This window comes from Zeus faber (assembly GCF_960531495.2).
Source record: "Zeus faber genome assembly, chromosome: 4".
NCBI classification, from domain to species: domain Eukaryota; kingdom Metazoa; phylum Chordata; class Actinopteri; order Zeiformes; family Zeidae; genus Zeus; species Zeus faber.
This window is the reverse complement of record NC_137191.1, coordinates 33,680,351-33,696,539: the sequence shown is the minus strand read 5'-3', so window position 1 is coordinate 33,696,539 and position 16,189 is coordinate 33,680,351. Positions and strand designations below refer to the sequence as shown.

General features: G+C 40.7%; 1 protein-coding gene across 3 annotated transcripts in view; it reads right to left on the bottom strand.

Annotated features, from left to right (window-relative positions):
- The window catches only part of LOC307229710 (uncharacterized protein), a 33,288-nt gene that overhangs the window by 763 nt on the left and 16,336 nt on the right, over positions 1–16,189 (bottom strand). For all 3 annotated transcript variants that reach the window (XM_079999759.1, XM_079999761.1, XM_079999760.1), the window contains exons 9-24: positions 15,954–16,052; positions 15,341–15,381; positions 15,211–15,257; positions 14,550–14,578; positions 14,305–14,421; positions 13,100–13,231; positions 12,967–13,008; positions 11,820–11,960; positions 11,339–11,500; positions 8,059–8,430; positions 7,443–7,892; positions 7,080–7,223; positions 6,600–6,846; positions 4,518–4,775; positions 3,500–3,574; positions 78–194 (exon numbers count right to left, since the gene is read on the bottom strand). In XM_079999759.1, the coding sequence (XP_079855885.1) occupies positions 78–194; positions 3,500–3,574; positions 4,518–4,775; positions 6,600–6,846; positions 7,080–7,223; positions 7,443–7,892; positions 8,059–8,430; positions 11,339–11,500; positions 11,820–11,960; positions 12,967–13,008; positions 13,100–13,231; positions 14,305–14,421; positions 14,550–14,578; positions 15,211–15,257; positions 15,341–15,381; positions 15,954–16,052 (2,473 nt within the window). The remainder of the gene's footprint in view (positions 1–77; positions 195–3,499; positions 3,575–4,517; positions 4,776–6,599; positions 6,847–7,079; positions 7,224–7,442; positions 7,893–8,058; positions 8,431–11,338; positions 11,501–11,819; positions 11,961–12,966; positions 13,009–13,099; positions 13,232–14,304; positions 14,422–14,549; positions 14,579–15,210; positions 15,258–15,340; positions 15,382–15,953; positions 16,053–16,189) is intronic.

Below are 16,189 nucleotides of genomic sequence, written 5' to 3'. Positions count from 1 at the left end.
CCAACATGATGGTAAATGAGCATGAAATCAAGGAACCAAGCATTATGACAGAAATAGCAGAACCGATAACATCTCACCGACTGGGCAGTTGGGGTCAAATGGCGGAAGGGCGTAGTCGCTAAGAGTCTTCTTCCTCTTCTTCACGTCCTCATCTTCAACATTTCCCTGATCCTCTGACCTCTGGCACTTTGTTTCTGAGGAAACAAGAACAAGAATATGACTTTTCATCTGGCAGCATAGATCTGGACTAAGTGCGAAATCCTCAAGGTGCCGCTATTCTCAAGTTGAAAGAGAACCTTTGGACAAAAAAAGACACTTTCAATTAGGTTGCTGAACACAGCTCAATCAGAGACATCCAAGCAGACTTTTGATAGATTTCTTTCCACAAGGTGTTACATTAAAGGCAATCTAGTGAAAGGATTTGACCTACACAGCTCAGTCAAACACCAGATCTTTCAGTGTTTAAAATATGTGACCCACTACATACTTCAGGGCCACATTTCGAAATTTGACATTGTTTTTTCCCCTCATAATATGGAAGTGCAGAGCTTCAAAACAAGGTATCACTGGTGGGAATCTAGCAAATATTTTGGAAGCTATGACTTATTCAAATGAAAATGAAGGTTTTGGAAACAGAAGTTTTGAGAAACCAACCAAAGTTTTAGAAAGGATTTCCAGACTTTTGCAGCACAAAAACACATTAAGAAACACAATTAGTGCTTTCAATGGTTACATTTAGATAGTGCTGCGTTCCTTCAATGAGATCATGTTGAATGTGTTTTTCTGAAAAAATATTTGACTCATTATTTTATAAAAAAAAAATATTGGAAAATGCACAAGTTAATCCTTTAATTTTAAGTTAAAGTATTTTTTTTCATTCTAAGTTCATGCTCGCTATAGTAGCATGACACTATTATTCTTTAACTTCTAAACATTCTCAATTCCTGCATTTATTGTTTTATAACAATAATCGTTTTAAGAAAATGGTACTTTTCAGATCGTGTGCATGAAAACCTATCACCAGGGGACAATAATTCAAATGCAAATGGCAGGGTCCTTCGAGCCATTTGCATTCTGGGAGCACGCTGTCGCCCGCTGCCAGTTCCGCAATATAATTGAGCTTCTGCCACCCTCTTCTCGTAATCCATAACAACACATAGACTATATTCTCACAGAGAAGTGAAATTTCTTGCTTCAGGTGTTTATTTGTTGTTGTAAAAGTAACGTATGATAAAAGTAAAGGATGATATTGATCTGCATGTTTGCACCAAAGGGAACCATAAGGTCGCTGTTTGCGCTGTTTTGCAGGTTCAACAAGATGGTGAGTGACTATCTTTCCCTTTGAAATGCTGGTGGATCTAAGTAGTCCCAAATTTTTTTAATTTATAGAGGTACTCCTCACTTAACGATGAATTCCGATCCTAGGACCAGGTGGTGAAGCAAATTGGTGGCTAAGCGAGGAGCCGTGTTATTTCACGGTAAGGGGGCGCGGCCAGTGTGAACACTAGTGTAGTGAATACTGACAGACTGCGTGAATGAGACAGACTGAGGGAACGAGACAGAGAATGGTGATGAGATGTATACAGTGTTTATAGTATATATACTGTATATAGTATATAAAGTGTAATGCGCGATTAGATGCTTGATGTTGAGATGCCGCATACGCAGCGTGCATGCACAGTATTGTACGCAGCGCACAATACAGACTGGTCAGAGAGCTGGTCGTAAGTCCAAAAGGTCGTTAAACAGGTAGGTCGTTAAGTGAGGAGTACCTCTATAACATTTGGTAATAAAACTCAGTTTTGAAAACAACTTGAGAGATAGAAAACAACTTGAGGAATATAATTCTGCTATAACCTCATTTTGGACAAAAAAAGGATTTCAGATGTTTTTCACGTCTAGCCAAAAGTAGGCTGCCCACACATGTGCCGGGCCAGCATTTGTTGGGTCCCACATGTGATGGCGTCTGATGAAAAGGGGAACAAGTCCGCAAGCACGAAGTCCTGCAAAAAAACGTTTCATGTGTTTTTCGTTTTTTTCATATTCCGAAAGTTTAAATGTTGAAGAACCCACTCAATATAACAAAACAGTTTTAGGACCACTTAATACATATAGTTTGTCACCAAAGTAAGCTTGTTTTTGTCTCTGTCTCAGTCATGGGGGCATTGTGTGGGCGTGGTGATCAATTTGCATCTTCGGTTTCACTGGCTGTTGTTCCAGAGTTTCGTTTGAAACCCCACCAATAAACAAAATGCAGAACATCATTGTCAACAGACAAGTGTGTTTTCGATCTATGATGAATGAAAGTTTCACGAGTTCCACAAGTTTTTTTCTCCAATCTCTCAACTTATTTTCAAAAGTTAGTTTTTCAGTTACTTACCCATTGTTGAATGCAGAACAACAGCACAAACAGTGATCTTATGATTCCTTTGATGCACACATGCAAAATCAAGATTATACTTCCATATTGCATGTGATGTCAAGGCAGAATGTGAAACCGTTGATAAAAAAAGGTTATAAATTAACCCGGACAACAACGGGTCTTCGCATGGTTAAAAAATTTTTAAAAGAAAAAAAGAAAAGAAAAATGCCGCGACGCATCAGAACACAGGAAGATGATCTGACGTCACGTCTGCAAAAATGTTATAGAAAAAAACAACACCACACGCAAGATATTTTACTTCTCTATGAAAACACATCTCCGTGTTGTTATGTATTATGAGAAGAGGGTGGAAGAAGCTCTGATTTAGATCGCCGAACGCAACGCGGGCGGCTCCCAGAAAACACAAATTCTCATTCGCATTGGTGATAGGTTAGAAAACGGAAAGATTTGAAATGGGCCACTTTATTAAAACCATCATTGTTATAAAACAATAAAAGGTAGCAAATGGGAATGTTTAGAAGTTACAGAATAATAGAGGGGTCATGCTAGTATAGTGAGCATGAACTCTGAATGAAAAGAAAAAAACTACTTAAAATTAAAGGATTACCTTGAATTATGCATTTCCCATTTTTTATAAATTAAGGATTTTAATACATATAAATGAATAATAAATAAATAACATACTTATGGAGAGTATCATATTTTCACGTTATTTTTTATTATCTACACACTTTAATCCACTTACTATGAGATAGTCGAGTGGGGGAGTGGCTGGGGGGCGGAGTTAACAGCTAGTGTTCCCACCCATTATCTGTCTCTGAAGTATGAAAAACTTCAGGATGTTTAAGGGGCATTATCTCTGCTAGAGGAGTTTAGGTGTACCAGCATTTAAATAAGCATATCTTCTGATATAATATTTCCTGATTTCAATGTAAGACACATCATTAGAAATCTTACAATCTGCACTTTCATAATCTGTAAAAAAAAAAAAATCTGAAAAATTACCTTGAGACCCAAAACACCAGTAGCTGTCACATATGTATAACATTCAGTTTGTACAATTTTATTGACTTTACGTCTAAACATTTGCACTTTAACACTGGCAATGCTGCTCACCTGCTTCAATTGAGTTTGGTGCTGGTTCATTGGGTGTCGGTTGGGGTGACTGGCCTGCTGAGCATGGAGGTGAATCTGCAACAGGGACAACAATTTTGGTATGAATTCATAAAGTTCGTATTGATTAACTTAAGAAAACAAGCTAGAATGTTTCACTAACATGTATGAGGCACCCCACTCTCTTGCACACATTTAGGCAAAATTGAATAAGCAATGAAAATAATACTATAAGCATTACAGACAGGGAGATTTCAAAAGCCCACAGAAATGTATTGTACTCTGCATTTTAAATGATTGGGTTCAATTTACAGCCTTTTCTGCTGCTATTGTTGTGTCTGCTGGAGCTACAGGGGGCTGCATACTATACTTTAACTAACTATAGTTAAATAACTAAATGGTAATGCAAGTCAGGCAGACAAGGTTTTCTGCTTGCCTAATTGATTAGTTCAAGGCGGCCAGGGACTCTTGTTCATTGCAGACTGAAGACCCATCACTTCAGACGACACCTGGACCCTACTTCCACTTAGCTGCATATCCCTTGAGGATGTCTTTACCCTTTGCTTTCTAACTTTCCTAAATCTATCTCTACAAATCAAGCTTATTCCTTGAAGTTGAGCTATGACTGATATACAGTTGGTTTGGTACTACCCAAAAAATGTGCTTATTCTAAGTTGCTTTGGCTAAAAGAGTCTGCTAAATGATGTAATACAATGTGTGCTCCACTAAACCAATGCCTCGCTGACCACTGCCCAATGTGTCCTGAGCGATCGGATCACACTGCATCCTGTGTGAACAGGGCCATAGTGCCACCGTATCCTCTTCCTCTCTCTCTCTCTTCTCTCCTTGCATATTGGTAAACCTGATTTGGTTCAAGGGTCAGACATCACTTTATGCCAACCACACAAAGACATCAATCCCAAATCGGTGATGCCAGAGTGCGCAGGCACTCTCGGGTGACAAGCTGAAACCAGTATGTTTCAATCCTTGTTAAAGTCATCGTTAAAATCATTAATCGTACCCATCCTGGCAGCGCTTGACACCTCCCCTTTGCCCTCCTCTTCATCTGGCTTCTCAGACGCTGCCTTTTCCTCGCCTTCTTCAGCCGGTGCCTTCTCCTGTTCCACCCCCTGCGTTTTATGCAGGGAACAGTCCTCAAGAGAGGATGGGATCTCCGCCGCAGGGGCATCTGTGTTGTGAGGGGGGCTCTCTGCGGTTGCTTTAGCGGGTGTGTGGAGTAACTCGGCTGCAGTGAGGGAGTCCAGGGTGGATTCAGCTTCTAAAAGATAGCATTGAATGAGGGTCAATGTGCACCATTTGAGAAGCTTTGCTAGAAGGGCATAATGATATATCTTGCCACAACATTGCAGAAAAATAAATAAATAAATAAAAAAGACTATATACATTGTGCAGCATAAAAAAGGATCGCTGTAACAATACTAAATGTACTAATTTTTAATGTACTTTAAGGGAACCCCCAGAGTTGTCCAAGTTAAATTTAAGAATTTCTTAGAATGAAATGCCAACTGCACAGCCATAATGGCAAAAGGATGACGATATAATGGAAATTCTGTATGGATTTTAAGCCAGAGAAAATAATTATTTACTTGAAGTAAAAAAGTAAAACTAAGTAAGAAGTACATTTAATAAAACATTTTATTATAATGCTCACATTTATTTTCAATACACAATAGCTTTGTGAGGTATGTGTGTGTGTACTCTAATAACATAAAATGATAAAGATACGTATATGTCGCATTAAGAGCCCCTCCCCCATCCCTCTCCATGGCCTCACATAGTGCCTTCTGGTCACAAAAGCTCCTATTTGAACTGAAGCTAAAAGGAACATTGTGCACATTTGCACAAATTGTTTTATATATATATATATATATATATATATATATATATATATATATATATATATAATATAATAATTAAAAGAAAGGAAAAAATACTAAATATATCAGAGATGCACGGGGTCCAGGTTAGTCGCAGCAATTGTGCCAATGTGAAAACAAGCTAAAAACGGAAATAAACGATCCATATGAATCGAAAATCCATATGAATGTAATAATATATTTATTTCTGTTTTAATTGAAGGTGCGCCAATCAGGGTTTTTGGGACCGAATACGTAATCATTGCGCGACAACGGCGTCATATTAGACTAATGTGCGTGGCGCGGCACAGGACACACGTTTTTTGTTTCGTTCATTCCATTAAGAAGTGATCGGGATAGTCCTTTAACTCAGTTGTGTTAAAAAAATTTAGTTTAACACAAGTAGGAAACTAACGGAAATAAATACATCTTCAATAAAATATATTTCAATTTGTTTTGGCCGGAGACAAGGGAACTGAAACATGCAATGGACCGGAGATGCTCCCATTACGCATTGAACAAGAAAACTGTTCCATACAAGTAGGAAACAATTGGAAATCTGTGTACACCGCTGTCTAGACTCTAGACAGTGCAGTGAACCCTCTCCACTGTTCGATCTGCGGCGTGCACAGCGCACTGCTGAAGAGAAAAAAAAAAAAACTCCAATTCCCCGAGTTCAGTGGAGTTTCAAAGGTCAATCAAAGGTTACGATTCCAAGTGTCAGGTTTTCACTGCCTAGGGCACCACACCAGCTTTGAGAGTCTTTCGCGAGAGGTGTAAATGGAAGGAGGCTATTCATTTAGATCTGGCAAGTAATTCTGGGAATTAGATAACTAATAAACAGCCAACTTAATAAGAAAATGTTGTGTTTAAATTTCGGTTTGAGCCCATAAATGCAGTCGATGGAACAGAATGTGCATGGGCTTGGGTCGGTCTGTTTTTTTGGGCCTGGAAAGCAGTGACATTGAAAGCACAGACAGGCCTTTAAATTTGCTAAAGACCAAACAACTGTGGTGAATGCATTTGCAACTCCGCTTCACCACAACCAGACAGTGAGCAAAAGATATAACGCAGAGCATTGTAATTTAAAATTGCTTCTCAAGCTACTAAACTATTGACCCACATTTGTAACAAAAAACATAAATACGGATGTATGGGCGCAAACTACTTATGTGAAATTAACATGAAAATCTGATGTGTATATGTTGGAACTGGCCCGTTGCTACCTGCTCCAAGTGCAGCCTCTGGTTCGGATACAATGGCTTGATTGGTGGAGGTGGTGGTCTGGGCAACATCCAGGGCCGAGGCGTAAATTGGGACTGCTGTGGAGTCTGGGGATGGTAAGGGAGGTGTGCCAATAGGTGCAGGCTCTGATTTGTGCACTTTAGACCCCTCTGGGACATGTGTGGTTTCCGGCGTAGCAGCAGCTACGGCATCGGCCTTTGTTGCTGGGGCGACTGTTGCAGGTATTTCCTACAAGAAGGCAGATTAGGAAGATTGACAGGTTATCAAACCAGTAAGAGTCCTAGCCAATGGTGAAATCAAATCATGAAAGCCATCTTTGCATAGGGAGTGCAATTCCCCAAATGTAGATATGCAGTGATCATTAAAGTTCAAGATGTTTTTTAACTGCTGATGAACATCTCAAAGAGCTGGTGACCAGCGTATCTGCATGACATAGAACATTTTACAGGTCAATGAAATACCTTTTCTATGTCTTCTGCCTCCTCTGCGGTATCCTCCGACAGCAGAAGCGGGTTGGGGAGGTCCGCCACATCTCCGACCTCGTCTACGGTCACAAAGTCCCCCAGGTCGAACGGGAAGCAGTCCAGCTCCTCCTCTGGCTCCACCTTGGGGATAAAAAGAATGTTTGTCAGAATGGGACCATGATAGGTCACTCTTTAGCTGTAGGAACAAACAACCCAAACTTTTAATAAAGAAACAGCAAAGTATAACACCTCTATAATTGCAAATTAACTATTTCCGACTTGTGATTATTCTGGGGGAGAACCAAAATATGCTTTATGTTTTGTTAAGAACAAGATAAATCAAACAGTGACATGTTTCACCTTTTTAGCCTTCCCAGCCGTTGTAGTCCTATCCTGCCCTCCTCTCCGGAAGCTCCTCCTGCTCCCCTCCGATGACTTGGAGCCTGAGGAGCCGGCCCTGTGGCCCCTCCATCTGTCATACCTCTCCCGCCTGCTGTCCTCCTCCTCTGCCAGTCTCCGATCTCTCTCCCTGTCCCTCCACGTCCTCTCTTCCCTCCTGTCTCTCTCCCGCCTGGCCTCTCGCTCCTTCTGTGCTGAGGCCTTGGTGGCCGCCTCAGCCTCTTTCCCCTTCTTCACGGGATTCTTCATCTTCTTCCCCTCCTCCAGCGCTTCCTTCGCCCTGCCGCTTTCCTCCGCTGTGCCTACCCTGACCGTCCCATCGGCAGCAGGGGGCACTGCTTTCTGTCCCTGGCGGCACAGGGTCCTGGTTCTGCACTCCTCCAGGAGAGCCTCCAACATCTCTGGCGTGACCTAAATCCAAAATGGGAGAATAGCAACAGATATTTTTACTACTCCAAATTAAATTTGTCTTTACATACTGGGGGAAAAAAATAAAAAATAAATTAAAAAAAATTGGAAATTGAAAATTGGAAATGCTAGCGCAGTCAAAACACGAGTACTGCTCGCCCCGGCTCACCGTGGGAAGATCTGGAGGAGCATTTAACGTAGCATCGCAGCTCATCGCCTTGGTCTCCTCTGAGGCTCCTTCGGCAGCATCTGTGATTTTGTCCTGTGGTGGGTCCTCAGCGGTCACTTTGGTGGGTGCAGCCTTGGCGTCGCCATTTGGTTCGATGTCCTGAGCCGAATCTGGGGCTTCAGCAGTCTGCTCCACATTTGGCGTCTGGTGGTTTCCAGCCTTGCTGGGTTCTCCTTCCAGTGCAGTGACCTCTTGGAGCTCCTCTGTTTGCCCCTGGGGTTCCTCTTCTGTCTTGGTGATGGTGCATTCTGAATCCAGGTTAGGTACAGGCGCGGTCACACTGCAGCCATCTTTGCCGTTGGCAGGTGAAGTCTTGTGTGGGGAGAAAAAATAAAAAATAAAATAACTTGTAGTGTGGTGTGTTGTGTGATGATTAAAGATTCTTCTTCTTTGACCATCACAGAGGAGTTCCTTGAGTTGGTGCCTGTGACGGATACCACAACTGCAAATGACATTTTCAACTCTCGTCTGAGTGCTGGACAGGGTCAGAGTGGACTGGCCCCGTGCTGTTAGTCTGGCTACAGATAGCGCGCAATCAATGATCGAAAAAAGGCAGGTGTTGTAACAAAATTTAGAGAGAAAATACAGGCTGCAAATGGAGGACATAGTTTTTTGACATTTCACTGTATTTTGCACCAGGAGTCATTGTGTTGCAAGTCGTTAAGAATGGATCACAGCACGGAAGCGGTTGTCAGAACTATTGATTTCAACCGGGCCAGTGGTCTGAATCACCGTCAGTTTGACAGCCTTCTCAGTGTTAAAGACGTTACCTATGGCCTGCAATACCACATTGAAGTAAGGTGGTTAAGCAGAGGTGCCGTGCTGAGGCGTTTCTTTGATCTACGGACAGTTCATGGAGAAAAAGGGCAAACCAGTGTTGGAATTTCAATCCCTAGAATGGCTGGAGGACTTAACATTTATTGTGGATATTACAGAGCACTTGAATTATCTAAACAAAATTCTGCAAGGCCGCAAAAAAGTTGTCACACATTATTATGACAGCATACGCGCGTTCAAGTTGAAGCTGACTTTGTGGGAGACAACTGTTAAGTGGCGACCCTGCTTATTTTCCTAGTCTAAAAGATGTGCGTGCGACCGGAGTTAATGCTGACATGAATCGGTACAAAGACAAGATTACAAAGTTTGAGCAGCGGTTTCAGGTCTTTGGTGAACTTGAGACCGAATTTCGCAGTTTTTCATTCGTCATTCACAGTCAAGGCTTCTGATTTGGCCGTCAACATACAACTTGAAATAGTTGACTTGCAGTGTGATTTTGATTTGGACAAATTTGCCTTGGCGGGCTTGGACACATTTTATCAGTATCTCTTGCCAGGGTACCCCAAATTGACAACCCTTGCTGCAAAGGTTTTGTGCAGGTTTGGGACTATCTACCTTTGTGAACAAGTATTCTCCGTAATGAGCATCAATAAAACAAAGCTGCGCTCAAGGCTCACACACAAGCACTTAAATTACATCCTGAAATTGGCTGCTACTCAGGATTTGACGCCTGATATTGATGCACTTGTGAAGGCTAAAAGATGCCAAGTTTCAGGAGCCAAGTAAACAGGGAGTAAGCCTACTTCATGTAAAATTATTCTTCAGACACCTTTGCACCCTGAAGAATATAGTTCTATGAAATTAAAATTTACTGTCGAAATATTTAAAAAGAAAGTCAACATTGTGCAATATAATGTCAGTCAGCAGCTTCAGTACAAAATAGTTTGGTTTGGTTCATGCACTGTCAAAGCTTATGTATTTTTTATTTATTATTTGTGTATATATAAATTGTATACATTTACAAGACAGGGATAACTTAATATTCTTCTTTAATAGTTCCTACTTCAGTTTGGTTGGTGTGTCGGTTTCAGGTGGTCAGGATTTCTCTACAGATGTGGAACTGAATATAAATTTAAAATAATTTCTAGATCTTGACAAGTTGTTTTGATCAAGAAGTGAAATATTATATTGTTGAGTTCCAGATACCTCTTGACTAATTGTTTTGTTGAAATTGCACTTATTTTTTAAAGAAATTTCAGGTTCATAATGTTCTGTAAAGAGATAGTTCATTAAATGTTAACATTTTCAGAATGTACTTGTACTTTTTTGCACTTAAATAAAAAGAAAAATTTGGGAGTTACCGTTGTTTGTAGGTTATTATGCTATGACTTCACTGGTCTGGCCCACTTGAGATCAAAGTGGGCCGTATGATCCCCTGAGCTAAAATGAGTTTGATACCCCTGTAGTATGCAGTGGTTAGTACCTACCAAAAGTGGTCCAAGAAAGGACAACCGGTGAACCGGCGACAGGGTCATGGGCGCCAATGGGCTTATTTATGCACGTGGGGAGCGAAGACTAGCCCATCTGGTCCGATCCCACAGAAGAGCTCCTGTAGCACAAATTGCTGAAAGTTATTGCTGGCTATGATAGAAAGGTGTCAGAACACACAGTGCATCGGAGCTTGCTGCGTAGCCACAGATTGGTCAGAGTGCTCATGCAAGCCAAGTTCAAGAGATTATTTGTCACATACACCGTGAGTGTCAGAACTGGACCATGGAGCAATGGAAAAAGGTGGCCTGGTCCTGATCATATGCATGGCCAGCGTTAGGGTTCAATACAATCGAACATCTGTGGAATGTGCTCGAACAACAAGCCTGGTCCATGGGGGCGTCACCTCTCAACTTAAAGGATCTGCTGCGTCAGATAACACATAGGATACCTTCAGAGGTCTTGTGGAGCCCATGTCTCGATGGGTCAGAGCTGTTTTGGTGGCACGAGGGACAGCTACACAATATTAGTGGTTATTAGTGGTGGTTTTAATGTTGTGGTATGATGATAAAAAGGCTAGAGTCAAAGATAAAATTTGACGGGATACAAGGTCACAAATATTTGTAGATAACCAATGGACACATGACCAACTCTGCCAGTTTCTTTCACAAGGACATTTGATCAACAATACTGATATCATGATATAGCTAATCAATACGGTACAAAATTTGTATTGCTTATTAATGTTACGGACAGAGGCGTAATGTGACGTAGTTGCTTCAAGTTCCTGTTTCAAGTTTGGTTCATTTTGACATTTTAAAGTTATATCTGACTTAATACAATTATTACAACTGAAAATGTCAGCACTCTGTATGACAAGTACTCAAAAGTGAGTACTCAGAATAAAGAAATGGGCACCCGTTCGACTATAAATATTGTGATAATTAACTCTTACCTCAAGCATGTTATTGTAGTAAGCGCCCATTCCCTGTTGGCCTATCTTGGGGTCGGCCTTGCGGCAGAAGGACAGCGGGTGGTTCTGGATGATGCACGGAAACTTCTTGAAACGCTTGAGGACAGCCTGAGCTGTCGCCACAGTTTCCATCTGACAGATTATCTGGCACAAAAAAAGATAGTTAAGAATAAGGCCATTCATTCATGATTCACTGAGTCGCAATACATTTGAATACTAGTAGTACAGTTCAGAAGACAAGACAACAAACTACAAATTTCCTAACTACGTTCTACATCCGGAAATCAAATGTCAATATGGTTGTTGTGAAAATCAATACAGTAATACAAAAGTAATTACAACTTCTTTCAGGAATTTAAGAAAAATAATTGTGTGGTTAAAGGATATACATGAAATACGTTCTTTATCAAATAAACACCCATATACCCCCAAAACAAAAAAAGACAAATAAGGGATGCCTCACCACATTTTTATTGAGCACCAGGGTGCAATGTATGCTGCCGAAGCGTTCAACAAGTTTAAGAACCTCCGACTGGCCACTGGGCGTACTGGGAACATTACTGATCATCAGCAATCTGCCCCAGCCTATACGAACTGGAGCATCCTGTAGGTGAAACACTCATAAACCACTGAATCGAAGACCGCTTCAGGTTCACCAACTTGTCAGCTGCAGCAATTATGGATCTCTATAATAAAGCATTGAGCAAGGTTGTGAATGATGGGAACCAACATACTGTATTTATATGGCCTGGGTTGAAAAATGGTTGACTATTTAACTAGACAAATGTCAATTCACAAACATATAGGACAAGGCCACTGTATGATTGAAACGCTTCAGTTATCATTCTATTGGGCTTTAAAATGGCCTTTTATACTCCTCTTCAACAAGTTAATATAGGTCTCTGAGGTCCCCAAAAATATGGCAGAATTTTTTTTGCTGAAAATACCACTCAGATTATGCATTCTAGCCTTTCTAACATGCACCCAACTCCGGAACAGTCAAACCTGAGCAAGATGGCGGCGCGCAAAGATGCACCGGCTTGACGCTCTCCTTTATGGTGCAATTTATGTGTATTTTTGTTTATGCAAATCCCAGCTACAGCTATGACAGTGTATCAAGGCCGTTACAAGTTAACTATTAATGCTAGCTAGTGCTTAACGGCAAAAGAAACACACAGCCCATTTTTTTTTTTTTTTTTTTTTATAAATACTAGACATTTCTGTCATCTGCAGTTTTGTCACAGACAGTTGGTATTGATGCCTTTCTTTTAAAACTCTTGTGCTGGTCTGTGTAGCCAACAACAGCAGTTCCAACACTTAGCTCTAAGCTTTGACATAATGCAACCGGGTTCGGCGAGTGCGAGTCGAATCTCCAGCTGTGGGTGGAGATAGGGGGCAGTTCTTATTCTACTTATTCCCCATGTGACGTAGGAGTTGCAAATCTGAACGGCTTGTTGAATCACATGTATTCTGAAATAGGCAGCTCACAACAAACTGACTGGGTTCTCTTATTTCACAATTTGTGTGTTAGTAAATAGTGTGAAATAAAGGGAATGAATCGAACAGAATATATGTAGATCACCCCAGCACAGGAAAATACAATTACTTACGAATTGGTCCAATGGGCTCTTTAAAAGATTGTATAGCGCCACCTGTGGTGTATATGAAAATAAGTTATATAATGCCAGTTATTACAACGACAATGACATCAAAAGAAGGGACGGTTTGATGGTGGAAACTCACATGAGTGTTGAGGCTAATGGGCTGTTTGATGTTCACAATCTCCACTTCTGACCCCTGAATCTTCAGTTTGCTGAAGCTGTGGACCTTCACTATCTCCGCTGCCGCCCCCGGGTGCGGAAGCCAAACCAGCGCCTGACAAAGTTATAAAACAACTGTAAAATTTTCAAATTTCATGCCCTTTTACTGTATTGCAGTCCCACCATGCAGTTTCTGGTCTCAAAAACTACAACGCAATTTGCAGTTTTTTGCAAGGAAATTGTCGGAATGTTTGAAGTAAGCGAGAGAATCAGATTTTTATTTGACAATATAGGAGAACAGTTAACCCCCACTCAAATGGAAAGCATTGGGAAATTGTTTTGTAAGATTTTTAATATTTACTATGGGAGGTAAATTAGTAATCTCACCAGTTTTAATACGATTCTTAAACCAACTTTCCTCAAAACTATTTTCTTTTGTTATATTAGATATAAATTAGTTAGATGTCTGATACTGCTTATAAATTAATTCCTCTCTAAAAAATAATGAAAATAAAAAAAATACATTTTTACAACCCATTTCCTCTCTCTGTAGGAAAACTTATTTTTGGCTCAATAAAACAAAACTGGACAAACTTGGCTTGTCTTTAGTCACTGCACCCACACCACATGCATACGTGCAGTTATGGTGGCCGGCCGGCCGGCACACGAACACACGCACGCACGCACACACGCACACACGCACACACACACGCACACACACTTAATGGAGGCCATGCAATGTGTTCTCAACTTTTATCTCATCAAGGCTTATCCTTCCTCCAGGGGGCAGACCAGGAGCCGTGGACAGTTTACAGCGCCCAGGGACCAACCTCTGTGTCCATCACTGGTCAGACAATGTTTCTTCTGCATGTTTTTAGTCGGGATTCTCGCAGTATCATATGGAGGAAACCTCATACGAGCATGGGGATAACATGCAAATGCCACACACACATCCCTAATCTGGAGATAACCCAATGGAGCATTGAGCCAACAGCGCCCAAGGCAGGAATCAAACCCAGGGCTTGGGTTCTACTTGGGCATATATTTTAATGTTTCCATTTTTGATAGCATTGACACCATTCGGTTTAGTAGTATGCAATTATTGAGAGCACATATTTTTTATTGATTTGGGCCAACTGCACAAGTTCACGTCCATTGCAATTTGGGAAGCCCTGATCCAAGACCCACCTTTCTCACATCCTGCGCAATGATGATATCAGAGGGTGTTTCGAATTTCTGGACCAGATTGATGATATCAGCTTCAGACCAACCACTTTCAGGAAGTCCAGAGATCAAGACCAAGCCCTATGGTTGAGAAAAGAGGAGGGAAAAAAATAAAATAAAAAGACTGAGTTAAAGTGTCATTTCAAGCACAATAAGATTATTAGTCAACATTAGATGGTGTGCCAGCGAAAAGAGTGTGAAGTACACACCATTTTGGGTGTCTTCAGTGGACCTTTGCCTGCAGCACAAAGAGCAGACACAAAAACACATTAGAAAAAAATTTACCTGCTTTGCAAATTTCTAGAACTTGCAAAAGCCATTTAAGATGAAACAAATGATTTTTATTATTCATGACAAGATACCGAACAATGTAAGACTTGTTTTAATTATATTTTAGGTATGGCTGAGAATAAAGTCAGACTTTAGTTAAGAAAAAAAACCTATGTAATTTTCCAATTTCAATCTTCAATGAATTCCAAGTTTTGTAGTTGTTGATTTCCAACTTTCATCTCTGATGAATTTCAAGTGTTTGACTTTTCCAACTTTACTTGTAAATCCATCACAGCCTTACAGAAAAAGTTTTTAGAGATAGATTTTCCTAGAGTAATTATTTACACAAACCTGTGGTGAAATGTGGGTAAACAAATCCATGTTGCAGTTGAATGAGTGCAAATGCCATTGTGGAAGCTTATGAGTGTTTTATTTTTATATCTGCGCAGGTTTTCAGATTTAAGTTTGGTTCAGTTTTTTATTTTTATGACATGAACAATTTTGGTCATACTGGCACATGGTTCTTGGTGTTGCTGCTCCAATTCCGACCCATTTTGCTTTCTTTAGTCCAAAGACTGATTGTATACCACCATTTCCTACCTGCGGCTTTACCACCAGCTGCAGGACCCTGTAGATCGCTGGTGTTCCTATGAGAAGAGAAGTGGAAATACTTTAAGTACAGTACAGGTATGCAAAGTAGATTACAGAGTACATGGTGTTCATAACATACTCTTTGTTGGGATCAAGCTGTGAGGTCTCTCCTTCAGTTTTCTAAAGGGACAAAGAAAACAGTGGAAAATAAAATCTACACACAGAGTGAACTCGAAACTAAAAACAAAAAATTTGTTATTGTGACAGCATTCTCCAAAATAAAGACTTGGTAGGGCTGGAGTATAGTCATAAAAAATGTAATACTGGTACAGTATGCAAGCAAACTTCCAACTTTGAATAACATTTTATTTTTTTTTGCCCTGTGTGGGAAAATTAGGTAGCAATTTTATTTAAGAATGATACATTTTTTTTTTTTTTTTACAGAGAACTAGAATTACAGCTTGGCAAATTGCTTGTGAACTTCAATGTGACGCAACAGGGAGGAAGACAGGACAGGGTAAGCTCTACAGTGAATGGCAACTTGGCAAATATAAGAGATGCAGGGAGACAATGTTTTCATTTTTGATTTATTTTGGAGTTTCCTACATGTATGAAAGGAAAAACGTAAACATCTGCTCAGTCCCACAAGGAGTACAAAGCATTGTCTATCTGGGGAGAGAGATTCTCTCACGTTGATTTTCTACGAACCCTGTACATACCATCACCACACATTTTCTCCCATTGTTCGTTACCTTGGCTAATGAGGCAGTGATGGGCTGTTCCCTGATGGAGAGGCTGGTAGACTGGGCCAGCGCCTGAGCGTCCTCGGTCCTCACCATACAAAGAGATGCCTGGGAAGAGCAGAACGCAAGAGCAGTGAACATCTGTCTGTCATGTCAGGATGGTGGTGATCATCTGGTAGACACTAGAGGGCCACGGTCCCACAAGCACACACATATTAAGGGTTTTCCATTTTGGCAGTTCCTGA